At 34.8% G+C, this 17,200-nt stretch overlaps 1 protein-coding gene across 7 annotated transcripts in view; it reads right to left on the reverse strand.

Annotated features, from left to right (window-relative positions):
• Nucleotides 1-833: 833 nt before the first annotated feature.
• LOC123686377 (synaptic vesicle glycoprotein 2B) overlaps nucleotides 834-17,200 on the reverse strand; it is a 28,547-nt gene continuing 12,180 nt past the window's right edge. For 3 of the 7 annotated variants that reach the window (XM_045626454.1, XM_045626452.1, XM_045626453.1), the window contains exons 2-7: nucleotides 9,712-10,026; nucleotides 7,217-7,543; nucleotides 2,785-3,327; nucleotides 1,461-1,723; nucleotides 1,242-1,401; nucleotides 834-1,183 (exon numbers count right to left, since the gene is read on the reverse strand). In XM_045626454.1, the coding sequence (XP_045482410.1) occupies nucleotides 1,000-1,183; nucleotides 1,242-1,401; nucleotides 1,461-1,723; nucleotides 2,785-3,327; nucleotides 7,217-7,543; nucleotides 9,712-9,914 (1,680 nt within the window). In that variant the 5' untranslated portion in view covers nucleotides 9,915-10,026 and the 3' untranslated portion in view covers nucleotides 834-999. Of the gene's footprint in view, nucleotides 1,184-1,241; nucleotides 1,402-1,460; nucleotides 1,724-2,784; nucleotides 3,328-7,216; nucleotides 7,544-9,711; nucleotides 10,027-16,689; nucleotides 16,829-17,200 lie in introns of those variants that run through there. The other 4 variants (XM_045626459.1, XM_045626457.1, XM_045626458.1 and 1 more) reach the window with 2 other exon arrangements.

Here is a 17,200-nt window from a genome sequence, read left to right on the forward strand (position 1 = left end):
CTATGAATCAGTGTTGAATACAAAAAATTTTCTCCAGATTTCAACACCTAGAGGGGTATTCAAAAATTCGTTTTGATTCAGAGAGATAGTTTTTGTCTTCGGAGGGGGTATTACCCCTCCCGGGAACCCCCCTGGATTCAACACTGCTATGAATACATAAGTATCTATAGAAAAGTCAAAGCACGTTGAGAAACTTTGAATCAAGATAAAGTTTCCTACTGTCTTGGCATTCCTGTAGAATCATAAAGCAACTGGCTGAGAACCAGGACCAGTGAAAATGAGTGCCAGAATGCTGTGGTATCGAAGGAAGTGCAAACATTTTGAACATCAAGGGTAACACCTGCTAGATCTGAACCCTTCTGTGGGCTTGAAAAAGAACATTCTACGACAGCTTCCACTTCAGCACTTCCGGACTAGGGAAGTATTCTACACCAAGAAACTCCGTTGAGTTTAGGGTCATTGAGATATTTTTGGCACAAATACCTGCTGCATCGGATGTATCTGTCAGCAGATAGATTTTGCAAGGAGGTGGCTTGGAGAAAGGTACAGCAGAATGTATACTGTGCAAATGTCCAGAATTAGCAAATCTAAAAAGGGCATAGGGGAGCCAGTTCTTGTGATGGGACAGTCAAGATCCCTAGGAGGTCATCAGGTTTGTAAACATCATAAAATATATTCTGAGGACTTATTGAGTAGAGTTTGGAAATAAAATATAAAAAATGATCGCAGTTCTTTGCTGAATTGTAGCCCATCGACCTCAATTTTGATGTAATCTTAATCTCAACCTTTTGATCAAGAGATCTTAAAACAAAATGTCACGTTGAAAAAAATGGTAACTATTCATTTATTTTATTCTAATAAGACCACTACAAAATTCAATATAGATTGATGATAAAAAATACATACATTATATCTGTGAAGTTATATCTACAAATGTGAATAATACTTAAAATGTAAGATGACACGCTGAATTGAACGCAACTTAATACTAAGGTAAATTTAAGATAATGGTTCTCGGGTTGTATTTGGTAGAAACAGACACAAAAGACCACCTCCTATCAACAGCGCTGCTACGATGAAAGTAGGAGCTGGACAATACATGTCCAAGAGTGTGGCAATAACGATGTTACCGATAATGCCACCTAACCTAGCTGCAACCATGGAGATAGCGACACCTGTTGCCCTGAAAAAAAATAGTTCGAGTTATATATTTTAATTGGTTTTACCCATAAGAGACTCACCTGAGATTCGTCGGAAAAATTTCAGTAATCAAACAGTCCAACGCTGCATTTCCACATGAGATTACAGAGCTGAACGTTGCTGATACTATCAGATTTTGCGTTTTGTTATGTATGTAGTACATAGATGATGCACACAAACCAGAAGCCAATGTACTGAAAACTAAAATAAAAGAAACGAATGACTTTCACTTATTTTTATTGATTGATATGTTGACATACCCAAGAAAAATTTCCTGCCAAATCTATCCATTCCTAAAACTGCCAAGATGTTACTTGGAATTGCAGCTGCTACTGTTATCAAGGATTCCATGAACACTGCACTTTCTATGGTGTCACTACATTGGCTACCCTTCTTCAAGGTTCCATGGTTGACAACGAAGTCGGTTACTTGACAAACTGTTGCGTCTTGGCCTGGATGGAACCGTGAAAATTCGTCAAAACGGTTGAAAAGTTCGGGAAACCACATCATCAGACCATAATACCTGAAGAGCAATAAATATTTCATCAATTTATCATTTTCAGATTTTTTCACATGTTTCCTTATGCCTAATTATACTGTGTTAGATCTATCAGAAGAAGCTCAGAGGGTATGCTAGTTAAGAGACTACATTTTTATATATAAGGTGTCCTATGGACGGATTATACAGGGTGGCCATTTGAAAACGAAACAGATGAGATTACAGACGAAATAAAGTTTTTCGATAGAAATGCTCGGACAGGTCGATTTCTGTTTCGAGGGGGACAACTTAAGATGTAGGTAACGGACGCATAGCGCTTCAACCCTTGCTGCTACAACCCCCACCCCCAATTTTTGAATAGGGAAGATGGGGTGTGTGATACCTCAATTTAAAGGTATTTTTATACTGATTTCAGCACAGTAATTGTTTTTTCATTTTATGCATTAGTTCTCGAAATATTCATGCGTTAGTTAGTTAGGAAGGAAGCCACAGTCATGGTTGTTTTGAAGCTCAAAATGTCGATTTTTCACAAAACACTACAAGTGCCATGAAAACACTACTTCATTTTCAAATACTTAGTTAAGAATATTTCGAGAACTAATGCATAAAATGAAAAAACAATTACTGTGCTGAAATCAGTATAAAAATACCTTTCAAATGAGGTATCACTCACCCCATCTTCCCTATTCAAAATTTGGGGGTGAGGGTTGTAGTAGCAAGGGTTGAAGCGCTATGCGTCCGTAACCTACATCTTAAGTTGTTCCCCCCGAAACAGAAATCGACCTATCCGAGCATTTCTATCGAAAAACTTTATTTCGTCTGTAATCTCGTCTGTTTCGTTTTCAAATGGCCACTCTGTATTTTTAAAAAACCGGTAACGGAATGCTTTTCGAAAAATCTTCAGCTAAAAAACTGCGTTGAAAAATAAAGGAAGTCCCATTTGAAAAACACCAACGCGATCTTCTTGCACGAGCTGCTTCATCGGCTCTAGCATTCTGCAGATTTGAGCCCCTTGATTTTAATTGGGGGGGGGGGGGGGGGTACGTCAGAGTCAAGAATTACAAACATAGAAGGACCTTACTCACCCTATATGGAATGTGAAATTTATGGTGATAGAGATTATAGTAAATCTCAGTATTGGAGATACAAAAAGTTGCCTGCTGTTGTCCATTATGTCCAAAAACATATTCTTATATTTCCCCTCTATTGCCTTTTTGGCTGGGTTTCTGTACCTTCCAATATTAGCCTCGACCAGCAACTCTTTCACTGGATATTCATCTCTAGATCTTCCTGTGTTCATTTTATAAATCCCTTGAAAAACTTCTAGGGCCTCCTTTGTTCTACCTCTCATTAGTAAAAATTTTGGACTTTCTGGCAACATGAAAAGAAGTAGAGCAACCACGAACGATGGAAAAGCGCACAACAACAAAAATATCCTCCACGAGTTGTATTTAAACGAGTCTGACGTGAAACCAATGTCTTTAGGGATGACAAGCCATGCAAGGCCTGCCACGAAAAGGTTTCCTAGCGTCCAAAATGCTGCCATAGAAGAGAGCATCGATCCCCTCTTGACTTTTGGCTGGAATTCTGCGAAGTAGGACCATATTACTGGTCCGCTGCCCCCTAATCTGAAAATAACAAAAATTATAAAAATGACCACCACAAATTTTACACGAATTCAAAGATTTTTCAAGAAAAGCATATTGTGCGATGAAAAAAGCATACAGCTTCCTATACAGGGTGTTTCCTAAACATGCGGCAAAAATTCAGGGGGTTGTTCCTTGGACTATTCTAAGAATATTTTGTCCTTTGATGATTTTTGAAAAACCTATTTGTTTCGAAGATATATGGGAAACAAAATTTCAGATAATAACATTTTACTATGAAAAATTACATGAAAATTCAACTCAACCTACAAAAACTGTTGAAAATGACCACCTCTAGCCAGCATACAAGCATCCAATCTTCTCCTCATTGACTGCCGAACCCTTTCAAAAACACCAGGATCATTTCTTATTAAGTTACACCCAGCAAACGAATTCAAATGAAAACCGTGTTTAATCTGTATTCCTTTACCATCTGCACTTATCAATTTTTAGTCAAAAAACTGGCCGTTTTTAGTAATTGGAATGTTGTTAAACAAATTTAAAAATAAATTGTACCTACTTAGTAAACACAATGCGGTACGCATTTTTATTTAAACTATTATTAATTTTAAAAATATGAAAAATGTTGTTCGCCCTGTATCTTCGAAACAAAGAGGTTTTTCAAAAATCATCCAAGGACAAAACATGCTTAAAATAGTCCAAGGAACAACCCCCTGAATTTTTGCCGCATGTTTAGGAAACACCCTGTATATACTTAGTTCTTTGTACTAGTTACCCCTGTTAATAAAAAAATAAAGTTTCTTAATATTGAGAAACCTACAGGCTTTGTTTGATTTCATAATTTTTCATCCAGGATCTAAGACACACGAGACATCTTATAGATTTGTCGCCTAATCTATTGCGGGTTTCTGTAACTTTAAGAGCAGCCCTGGAAAATTGTCTTTCAACAAGAGCTGTTGATGCTGGCGTTGACAAAAATCCTTGGCCATTTTGGCCAAGTTTGGAAGGATTTTCTGAAACTACCAAAACCTACCAATAGATGTCATAGAAAGGTGAGAAAACTACTAATAAAGTCACACTGGCCAATGGTTCAGTCTCTCGGCGCTCGAGGAATCCTTTTATATAGTCTAAGCGCGCACGAGATTGCTGAAATATATGCCGTGCGACGCGTACATATCAAGCTCAAGTAATATCAAGTAGCTTGATATCAAGTCAAGCAATAAATATCTAAAGTCAAGTCAAGCTCAAGTGTATAATTTTTCAAGAGCTTGATTTTCAAGTCTTAGTTGGTTAAAATGTCAAGCTACTTGGCTTTATGAATCCCTACCGCTGCTCATGAATACTAAAATATATAGCTATATTTTGCATTTGTTTATTTATGTATTCGAAAGTGTTTGCCTACTCCTTTTTGTGTGAACTTCTTCATTGGAAAACCATTCATAGATAAGTAATAGATTGGAACGTTATCACAAAAGAATGCCACTTTGAATCAACTTCTCTGTCGTCCTTGAATATAAACAAGAAGCTTTCTCAACATGATCTCAGAGTTATATATATAACTCCGAAACTAATTAATCTAGAGCCTTGATGTAAAAAATATCTTACTCAACACAACGCTAGCATTACTGGTTTCTAAATATTCAAAAAAGGTAAACATAACATTTCATGTGGGGCTTGAAATTTTTTTTCGCGAATGATTCCTAAGGTTTGATTAGGTAGACTGATACTCTTCAAATAATTTTTCCATTATAGTCAGGATATTGAAGAAATATGTTCGTATAATTTGTGTTGTTTTCGTGAATCGAAAAGAGATTGTTGAAACAAGATATTTACTATCAGTGTGAGCAATACGCACGGATTGCAATTTTCAATCTGTTGCTGATTAGATGCAACAGACTCGAAACAAACAAGATAGAGTTTAATAATGATGGTATGCATTATCTTCATGAGCTCTGAAAATGGCCGTAAAATGTTTTCATTTCATCTAATGGGAATAATACAAAATTGGACAGGATTTTATGTGGGTCTTACTATAACAGGAAGATTTGAACAATTGCATTCGTTTGTAGTTTGTTGCGTTGGGAGTAATCTAAATTAGAAACAATTTCATATGAAACGGGAAATATGATTTTATCTAAGATGTGTTGAGATGAATCAGGCATTTCCTGTAGAAGAACTTCTTGTTTACGTCTCATCCTCATCCTCAATATCTCTGTAAGTTTTCGTCGCTAACTTTTATACCAAGCAAGTTTGAACTCAATATTACCATAATAATATACATATCAATTATGGCCTTCAAATTAGGCAAAATCTGAAACATTTAGAACACTTACAGCAACAAAAATATTCATCAAAACAATTTTATTTATTCTGGGATGTATTCAGATTTTGATTCCATTCATTTATCAAAAATCAGATATAACAGGTCAAGGACGACCAAAAAGATATCCACAATTTGACACAAATCAACCAGTTTTTTCTCGATTTTGTTCTTTCTATAAAATGAGAGACTTTATCAGCTCTCTGGAGCATGAAATCAAAATGGATACTCTTATGGTTCTCTCTCAATAATAAGTAGTCAAAACGATTGTTATCCTAGGTTATCTCTGGATAGATATACAGACTGAGCCATAGCGCGCTCCCACATTTCAAAAAACCCTCATCAAAAAGGCCTGTTCTGTAACTGCCACGCAGAATGCTCAAATGCATTCCTTCTCCGAAAAAGGGTGTGCATTGGCCACTCAATAACTGCTGGTCCTGGCGCCAGTGCCATACTATTTTTTCTCGTAACTACCAAGTACCAAGTCTCAAAAGATGTTAGAGTTGAGCCTGAATCGAGATAATTAAGGTTAAATGACGCTACAGTTGTTGTTGTTTGAAAAATGGATGCAACGAGTTTCGTGTATTGGCAATGCTACTCGTCACAAATTGAACGAATTGCGCTTGCATCTGCTTGATCACCCAGTTTATTATCCAGATCAGGTCCCTAGTGATTACTGACTTTTTGCAGGCCTCAAAAAAATGCTCCAGGGAAATAAATTTGGATCTAATGGAGCCAAAGATGAATCTTTTTAGAGAAAAGTTATTAAATAGAGCGTTGGAGTACATGTATCACTCTTGAAGGTGAAGAGTAGAATATTTAAGAAAAAATGAGTTTTAACTGGTTAATTGTTCTAGATAGAGATAAATTTAGATTTAATTAAGGTGCGACCATTGTGCCCCATCAGGGCTATTCTCTCCATAACGAGATCTACAGCTTGCCTTCCAATTCCAGAGTTCTAATGAACTCCAGTATCTGGGATGGCTTCAAGGAGGCTAATTCCTCCCTCATACAAGTTTCTTGTCCAAATCAGATTTTGCGTTGGCCTAGAGAAGAACTGTACAATACTGCAGAAATGTATGTAGTTCTTGTCTGAATGCTGGAGAACCTTTGTATAGGATACTCCAGGAAATACATCAACGTATCTTGTGACAGTCAGGGGACTCTGATGTTGAGGTGAACTCCTGCCTTGTAGAGGAATGCAAGAAAGCTTTACGTGGACTAGGATCCAGCATCGTTTCGTGAATTATTTGGAGAGTCCAGGTAATATTGAGGTAGATACATTAGCAAGCGAAGGGTCGTTCAGCTTATGTTGCCAACTGTCGTACATCTGTCAGAAGCTTTATCATGAGATGGCTAGGCAGTCAATTTTTCTTTGAATTAAGTACAAGGAGTGATAGTTTTATCGCCGTCTATGAGCGTCTACCGAGGTTATCAAATATACTGGACAATCTGAAGTTTTCAACTGAGAAATAAATCTCCCTCTCTTCAAATGAACGTCATACGAGACTTCTAATAGAGTTCATTGAAATGTGGGAGCTACGTTATCTAAGGTAAATGTAAAATAACTAAAAAAAAATGTGTACTTACGCCGCCCCATTTAGAAATCTGAATATCATGAAGATCTCGAATGTTTGTGTGAAACTTGACGCCACAATACAGAGACCATTCATGAAAGAGATCGCAATAAGCACCTTCTTACGTCCTAGTGAGTCTGCAACTGAACCCCAAACGTAGGCTCCTGCCATCATTCCTATGAATATTATGGAGTTGAGCCAACCCTTGGTGTAGGTGTTCAGTTTTAAGTCGCACTGGGCTGACGGAAGGATGAAGGACATCGAGATGACGTCCATCTCCTCCGAGGTACTCACGAAGCCGCATACTGCTAACAGAAGGTAGTGGAACCTAGGGATAAAGCTATAAGTTGTTGAAATATAGATAACTCATCTCAATTTTTTTTGGGCTTCGATTGAGGGTAAAAATTTTGAGATGTGAACGGAATAGGTAAAATTTCTTGTTTTGTGAGGGTATCTTGAGAATTGCCACATGCAGCTCTGTTTTGAGCAAACGTTCCCCAAACAGAGTGTTATACCATTTCGACCCAATGTCTTTAATTTCAGAATTTTGAGCTGGTAATAATAACTTTCGAACGAAAACACCTAGAAAATCTTATAACACTTCGGGAAATGTTACACAACCGAAAACAATGTACCTACTGCGGAGTGGACTCTTTAAAAGCAAGAGATAAAATAAAAAAAAGCTTTTAAATGTGAGTTCCGTTTTCTTTTATCTCCATTAGATCCTTAAATACCCTCATTAGACAACAAGTTTTACCCCACGTGTATACTTTCAAACTATTAACAGGTTATAAGGTGCAATAGAATAGAATGAGAATAGAATAGAAAGAACAGTATAGTAAAGCCATGCTTGATCAGGAGTTGTTGATTAAAGCCTGTGGATAAGAGTGTATTTTTTATGTTGGTGTGAAAACTTCACTCAATATTCATTTCAAGTCAAAGTAGTTGTTCCTTAGGATACACTCTACAACAGTTTTGACGATCAATTGTTGGTAAAATTGACTTGACAGGTTAATGATCTAAGAGCGTGACGAAAACCAATTGAACAAATTGCAGAAGTTTCGTTTATAATAACAAACTTCTTCAGGGCTGTATGTCATTGTGCCTCTGTTTCATTTATGATAAAATTTATTGGTTTTCACCTCTGGTGAATTATTCAGTTCTGCTCTAACAGGTGAGAATATGCCAATAAGAAGTATTGGTGTAACTACTATAATTGCACAGCCTGTGTAGGGCCAGTCGATATTTGTCTTAGCATGCACTCCCTAAGGAAGTGCTTTTTCGCTTTTTTGAAGGGCTTCACACTTAGTTCTATCAAATAGTCGTCTAGAGATAGTATTTGCAGGTCTTCATGTATCCTGACTAATCATGGTGCATTTACGGCTAGTTTCAAGGTCGTATTCTGCACGAGTTGGAGTCTCTGCAGAAGGTACTTTGATGCCGTCCTGACCGGACGAATGGAGAACTTGTAGAGAAGAAACTTGTTGGAAAGACATTTTGCTGCTTTACAAAATAGCTGTTGCAACAAAGCCGCTGTTGTCTTCTTTCATCACAGCTGATGTGACGTCTTGTTTCCAAGTAAGGTTCTTGGAAAATCACGAGGAGATCCTTGCGGGATTCCCGCTGAAATTACCTTCTTTGAAGATAGAACTTTCTCAACTTTGGCTTGTAACTTGTGAGAATGCAGGTAGGAGGCTACAAGTTGAACCATGGAGAGTTGGAAACCAGCCGCAAGCAGTTTATATAGCAGTCCTTTGTGCTATTCTTTATCAAACGCTTTGGCTACGTTCAAGAATCTAGTCCCTGTGAGTTGTTTTCTGTTGAATCCATGCGTGATTTGTTCCACTACTCGGAGCACTTTTTTTACAGTGGCGTGTAGGCTTTGAAAATCGAACTGCTCCAACTATATGCTCTTCTTTTCTTCCGTTATTGCCTTCAAGCTTTCATCTTCTCTATGTACTAGAGAAGACTGATAGGACGGTAGTTTCTGCTATTTTAGCATTTTTGCTGGTCTTGTGGATTGAAACCACGTAGGCTTTCTTCCATTCCTTAGGGAAGTGTATTGTCCTAGCATAGTATCGACTATATGTGGCAGTTCTTGTGAAGCGAAAGCTTCCTTCCTCAAATCTCATCTAACTTTGCAGTTGTAATTAGGGCTTCATTGGCTTTCAAGGATTCCTATCTGATCGCAGTGCTTTGACCATTCGCCAAACACTGTAGTCTTCTTTGGAAGTAATAGATTATATTACAGCTTAACTTGTCAAAAGGGAAGGATATGACCTACATAGCTCGGGCACCTTCGGTGCCAAAGAGTAAGAGAAATCTAGCTTCGTGTTTACAATCTACGACCTAAAATCCTCTTAATATGCTTGTGGCAATAGTTGGCGAAACTTAAGGTGAGAATCCGACTATGCAATGTCTAAAAAGCACGCAGTTTTCTATTCTGTTAGTGAAAATGACTTGAAAATGAAGAAATAGATTAGTGGAAGAGTATCATGCAATGTGTACCTGCCATATCCCGTGAGGACGATAGCCTCTTCGAAGTCAGCTTTCTCTACCGTTCCCTTTTCGGCATCCGGTAGATTCTTGAGAGATCCTCCGACAATCTTCTTGAGTTCTAACTCTTTGGATCCACAGCCGTTTGGTACGCGACCTTGATCCTTTACATCACAGTCTTGCTTCTTTTTTAAGCCGATGTCACCTTCTACCATTCTACGATTTAGGTTTTTTTTATCTTCTACTTTCTGCTAGCTAAAGATGGATTAGCGGCCTTAAGGGGGCGGCAGTCAGAGGGGACGGCGGACGAAAAAATTGAGGGATGCTCTGCAAAAAAAAAAAAAATATTAATCAATAGGACCATAGGATAATTTGTTTTATTTTTTTTATACTTCTTGTGTTTCAACGATATTTTTTATTGTATCTCATACATGAAATTTCTTTTTTGTGGGGTTATGGGCTTCGGCCTCCCCTCTTCTCTATTGTAATAATAATAATAATAAAAATCGGTAAGCGAATATTTTTTGTTCGAAAAATTTCACGAAAATTTTCAATACCTAACCCTTAAAAAAAAAAGTTCTATATCACATCTCGATCTATAAAAAATGTTTTTATTTGAAGGGGCTACGACCAATATTTCAGGAGATATTACGGTTTTTGTGTAAAAATTCAATTTTTACGGTTTTTTTCCAAATTTCGAATTCAAAACTTGGACAAAATTTACGGTTTTTTCAAACTTTTGGGCTACTGAGTGCTAGTAAATTTGTTCGCTTGAGGTTTGGACCGGTCGTTTGCCTGAACGCATTAGTAGTGACTTTGTCTGCTCAAAGATGGCGTTATGGGTTTCGCGCCACACTTACTTTGGCCCCGGCGGATTTAAAGTGATCGCGGCGTTGCAGCAGAGTCACCTCTCCACGATGGTGTGTCTTAGGCAGAGATCGCTGGATAGCCTAACTGATTAGTCCACCAGCGATCTCTGGACGAAGCACATCTTAACTTGGTTCGAGAACGTTTCGCCAAACATTCTTTAAAACATATTACTTGAATATCGAAAAAAAACTAAGGTTGAAATTCAGTTTATATGTAAAATAAACATGTGGAAGTTAATGTCGAATTTCGGAACGCTTATCTAGATAAAATACGAATGATACATAATTTGTTTTATACCTATATACATTTCTGTGTTATCCAAGGGAGCAATTGGCGCATCAATGAATGGGCGCTCAAAAGTTCCTGACGTTGAATCAGTTCTTCTCCTCAATTTTTCAACTGAGAAATGCAAATTGTGAATTTACATAAAATCTAAGTGGATACACTTTTTCTCGGATTTAGGTATATTGATTTCTATAGAGTTCTCAAGATGAAAAAGTATGTGTGTTAAATCCAGAAGAATAATTTATTCTACAGGGATAGCATTGGTGATTTTCCTACCAAAGGACCAATTTGTTCATCGAGGCGTACCATAAAGCGTTTGAGCCTTTCAGATAACTAGCTCTACGAGACCTATTCGTTATCCAGCTATAAGTTTTGACAAAAAACTGCTTAGTTAAATTTGAATACCGGATTGAAAAGAGCCAAGTTATTGAAGTTTGAATACTAGAAAATGAAAGAACATACTGAATTTGTCAGCGCAGATTGATCTGCAAGTGACAACCTTATAAACAAATTTAACTACTCGGCCTTTAGATAATCGCTTATTGAGTATGTGAACTGGAAGCAGCAATTGACTAATCTACTAAAATTAATCATTATCTCTACATTACATATGCTATACTGCAAACGTAAGCTAAGGAAGCGCTTCGATAGTAGAAGTTAATTTTAATTTTCTATACACTAGTATTCCGCGAAATTTCGCTTAATCTGCATGCCATAACCATGGCAACATGAAAGATCTTATGCAAAATAGAAGAATCGTCCTGTCTGTAAGCAACTAGTTTATATTTTGGAGAATTTGACCTTCGCGAATTATAAATTGAAGTCGAGGTTTTTGTTACAATCGATCACTAACCAATAGAGAAGAACTAGGTTAGTGATTTCACTCCAGAAGAAAGGAAACGCTAGACGCTATTCCATAAAAATTGAACGAGAAATCAAATTTTTTGGAATTCGAATATTCTGAAATTCTTCTTGCTATGTGAATCTGATACAATTGTTTTTCCGCAATGAGTTGAAAATCTTTAAACATTTCACTTTTACTCAATAGGATGTCGATGTTGGGTTCCCAGACAAGTTTCATTCATTTATATCAGAATGCATTATTTTTAATGTGAATCGTTTATATATACTTAATCTAGTAGGTGTAGATACTGTGCTCATTAGCGAAAACCTTGAGTTCATTCTTCAATAAGAGTTTGTTCTATATATCTCATCGGGATCACTGATGTGAAACTAAGCAACAAAAAGAACATGTGCGAGTGGTACTCCTGCTGTATCTAACTACCAACCTGTTCTCATTTAATTAAAAAAAAATTGATCAATGGACTTATCTTACTTTGAAGAAATTCAAATTTTATAGTCTTTAATTAATTTATTATTCGGTGTAAGGATTATAAAGGGATTTCCAATAGCAATGATACAATTTAAACTGATTTCAATGGCAACACTGCATTATTTTTTGACATTTCTTATGTCATTTGTGTTCGATTGTCATTCAATCATAGAAAGATACACACTTCAATAACGTTCAGAATGAATTCTTAAATTTCTCTCAATATCCACAATTGAGCACTGATTTTGTAAAACAATTTAAGAATTTCTAAACGTCGTCAAAGCCTGTATTTTTTCATTATTACATGACATAACCTACTGAACACAAATGACATAAGAAATATCAAAAAATAATACAGTGTTGCCATTGAAATCATTTTGAATTGTTCATTTTTATTGAAAATAACGCTAATATTCCTTATTGGTTGCGAAAAATATGCTAAATGAATCGCCTTAGTTAAATGCTGGGTCACCTTAGCGAATTGGTGAACTGCATCAAATAAAATGTCATTCGGATGTAAATGAATGGAAAAGATAAAAAAAAAATAAATGAAGTCTGTTGTTCTCGCTCTTGTTTGGTATGGTAACCTTAGCCATGGAATACATAATAGGTTTAAAAGCGCACTGAATTTCTGTGTAACCTTACAATTAATTCAATTTGAAGTGAAATGAGGGAATGCAACTATGGTAAATCTCAATTAAATGAATGTTCCAATGTTATAATCCGCATTTTTTGTGTAATGATTCTTTTACCCTTTCCTACGTTTTTCCAATTTTGTCTTCAATAATGAACATTTTGTATCAATTTACTCAGTTCCCTCAATAAATTAAGTCTATTTCTTCCTTAAGAATGTAGCAGGTATTGATCTCTCAATAATTCTGCATTTGAGGCATTGTCAAAATTATTTTTGTCGGTCTACAATTTTAGCTCTTGAATTTCTTGTTTCATTCGATTTTTGGATTTTCACATACGTAAATGTGAAAATTACAAAGGAAGTAAAAATATTACCGATTCATTGTAAAAAATAAAAAGATTCACCTTTATGAATAGCAAATTGAAATAATAAAAATAACAATGAATATTTCGATATATGAGATCGAAATTTGGTTTTCGGGAAATTTCTTAGATGATGCTAGATACTGGTAATTTTTTTTCAGGCGGTCAGTTATTCCAGATTCTCATTTAATTCGAATTATACACAAATTTTGTTTGTTCACAAGAATGACTGACAATGGCATGGCAAGGTCATGTAGATTCTCTGTATAACTATTCAAATATTTGAGAGTAACACGCGGTAGATCTATCTAATCCCTTAACAAACATATGTTTCAATTCTTTTCTCTTTCTTGACGCAATGATCAATTTTGACTAAATATTAGTTCAGAATGAACTCTTTTGTAATTGGGGTTGTACTACTAGAATATGAAGGACGTTGTGTCTCAATTAAATATAGGGTGAATTTCTCTCATGATTCATTTTCGTGTTTCTGAGAAATGAATTTTGATTTTTGGCTTCAAAATTCATGGATTGTGTTCTTGAAGCATGGAAGATCAATGCCAATTTAGGTATAAAGCCTAAAAAATTTTGTATTCGATACGAGGGTTACAAATCCTGAACTGAGAAAATTTCAGAGAATGTTTTGAAATTTTTTCGTACACTTTTTAAATTTTCTACATTAAAATGTATAAAATAACAAAATAAAAATTTTGAGGAAAGCTCCCTCTAATTAATCAGATATAATTTCTACACATTCAAGTATCAAAGTTAATATCCAATTACCTTTCCTAATTCTGAAATTGCATAACGAAAATTCTGGAATTGAAGGAATTGAAATAATCATTTCCCAAAAGGTTTACGATACAAAATTTATTGTTATTGTCTTATCCTATTTTTTCTTTTTAATTCTGAAAATTGTTTCGCTACACAGTAACTTCTTTAGCTACTTTGTATCTAAATAAATAGTTGTAATATAAAAGAAGAAATAGGATATGACAAAAACAATATAAGCATCCGAGTTTATACGTCTTGACATATTTTGTTACACAAGAGGAAATAATAAATATAGTATTTGCAGATTTTTATTTTTGTCAATCCACCTGATAGTGTTATAGAGAAAAACATGCTGAAGGTAATTTTATTATTCCGATTTCAATAATTTTATAACTCAACAAATTCTCGAGTCGTAGTAAATTCTTTTGCCAGTAGTCTTCAGGTATCAATGGAGAAAACATGTAACTGGCAATTCTATACAATAAGATCTTGAATCGATAGAATAACTAAGAAGTCAATAGCGATATTTGCAATTCGAATAATTTAGTCGAAGAAATACTTTCTTGCGTAGGTATAATTCATTATGAAGTTGTATTACAGCAGCTAGAATAAATTAATAATTGAGCAAATAAATGAAACGCAGAGAGGGGGCTTCGAATTCAATATCTTCATTTCTTTCAATTCAATTTTCTTTATAATTATTTTATATGGAATTAATAAAGCCCTTGAAAATTGTAAGAATTAATGTGGTTTCCTTGTCAAAAAATCAATCAATTTATATCGATCGAATAAAATAAAATGATTCAATCTCGAGGTCAATTTTTTCTTTTATTAAAAATTTGAAAAAAGTAATATTGTTCTATTTTTAGGTTTGGACTTCATAAGGTTAATTTCGAATATAAAAATTCAAAAAGAATAGGCATGTACTTTTTGTGATGGCGTGTAACACCCTATGTTTACTAACTTTTGAAAATCACATACTGATGTGACACTCAATTAAAATCTTGTACCTACAATAGTTGTTAAACCCTTTATAACCATTATTTTAAGCGATTACTCATACTTAATGATCAAGTCATCAAATTGAATGATTTTATATTATTCTACTTGCTTTCAGATTATAGCTAAATTGTTTCTTATACTATGTAAATTTTTTTCACACATCAGCTACTTCGAGATCGAGAGTTGTAAGTAAACACATAAAAAAGGTTATACTGGTACCTAGTACGAACCTAAGCTGAGTGCTACTTTAGGTTAAGCGTGACATGGCTGTATAAACAATCGATTCTCACGCACTTTTAACGAGAATAATAGTATCAATTATAATGCATGGAAGGAAATTTCTAATGCACACAATAAAAACACCACTGCTTGTTACTTTGTATAAGTGTTTATGCGCTAGTTCCGGAGGAACATCATTCTACCTAAATGTCTGCAATTTCCTTAATTTTAAATGACGGACAGAACTGAATTTCACAACAATTCAGGAAACTAGCGCTCAAAAAGGGAACATTTAGAGTATCGAATTCAAAAGACACTTAGTTATTTTTATAATAGAATAACTAAAGTAAAACAAATTTGTAATATTAAGAATTGATGTATATGTTTATTTTCTTAAATTTTCAGTTTTGAATAATGCAGAAATCGAATAGAAACAATAGGTCTAAGAAAAGTATTGGAAGTTATACTACACCTTCCCGGTGTTTTTCTTGGATCTATCTTCTGGAGAATTGTCACATAAATCGAATAACGATGATATATTTTTTATTTTTGTGCCAATAACGCTCTAAAAATTGGCGAAGTTCATTCAAAAATAAAGATCAATGGCACGTAAGAAAATAAGATTGTGTTGATGAGATATTTATTTATGTTGGATCGACGAATCGAATTTCAACTATCGATTCGAAATATGAATCGCATAAAAATGTGCTTATATGTAGTGAAATATTGTGCGGAATCAAAAACATAACGGTTGAGGGAAAGGTTCAAGAAACAAGTGAATACTATTTTCCCTCCCACAGCTAAGAAACAATATAAACCTAGTAATTTGCAATTGACAGGCAGAAAAGATTCAAATATAATTAGAACTCATTAATGATCATTATTCCAATATAATCGAAAAAAAAATCAAAAATACGCCTTCCTTTTAAAAGTAATAGATAAAATGAAAAAATGTAAAATAAATGAAACAGTGGAAATCTTAGTTTACAACACATTTTCATAACTATTGTAACAATTATGAAAAGGTGCTACAATTTATGAAGCTTACTTCAGTTCCTTTTTCTCGAATAATTCCGCACATCAATTCTTCTGTTTCGAAAAATATTGATTTTAAAAATTTGTAAAATTCATAAGATTCATTTTTTCGATTCCAATTGCAGAAAATAGATATAATTGGAAAACAACAGCTATTTTAACATGATAATTTCGAATATTTTTCGGATATATTATTTTTTAATAGTTTTCATCTAATTCAAATCCAAGAGATTTTGCGTTAATTCTCTATAGAATGTTGAGATTCTATTGATAAAGTTGGCACGAATTTTGAAGTGACTACTTAGTTGCCCTCCATCTCATTTTATTATTATTATACATTTGAGGTTTTACTTACATTTCAAGAGATTCTAATGGGATATGACAAATACTAAAGATTAAAATAAACAAAAAAAAATTAATCCTTCGCCGATCTATCAAAAAACATTTGTAAATTATAAAAACATGCGCAAACTCACTGGCAAAACGTTTGAAACTAGCTGGAAAGAAAACTGTTAAACGGTGAGCACAGAAAACCCAATAAAACGCACAAAACTAAATTCCAAGCGCACCGCACGTTATTGTCATTTCGCTACAAAAAATAGAGAGCACTAAAAAATTGTCAGAAAACTTCACACATCACCTTCAAAGTTGACCGAGATTTCTATACTCCAACCGCCAGGATCACCAACTTATAAACTAAGGTTGGAGATGGTCGATATTTAAATAGTTCATTCCTTGAAGAACTGAGATGAATAAAACAAACACAGTTCAATGGTTAAAGCTTTCAATTGGTGATATTTTCTTCATCGTCAGCTTCCTTGAAAGGCGGGATTTCAAATTTGCGTTTCAGTTAATTTTCTGAATGACCTCTGCCACTGTTTTGTAATATGCGATCTTACCTTACATCCACTGTTCCAGGAATTATTTTTCGTGTATGTATTCGGTTACTAGACCGGAAGTGATAACCGAAATTTGCTCTCAGATCTG

Source organism: Harmonia axyridis, chromosome X (assembly GCF_914767665.1).
Source record: "Harmonia axyridis chromosome X, icHarAxyr1.1, whole genome shotgun sequence".
NCBI lineage: Eukaryota > Metazoa > Arthropoda > Insecta > Coleoptera > Coccinellidae > Harmonia > Harmonia axyridis.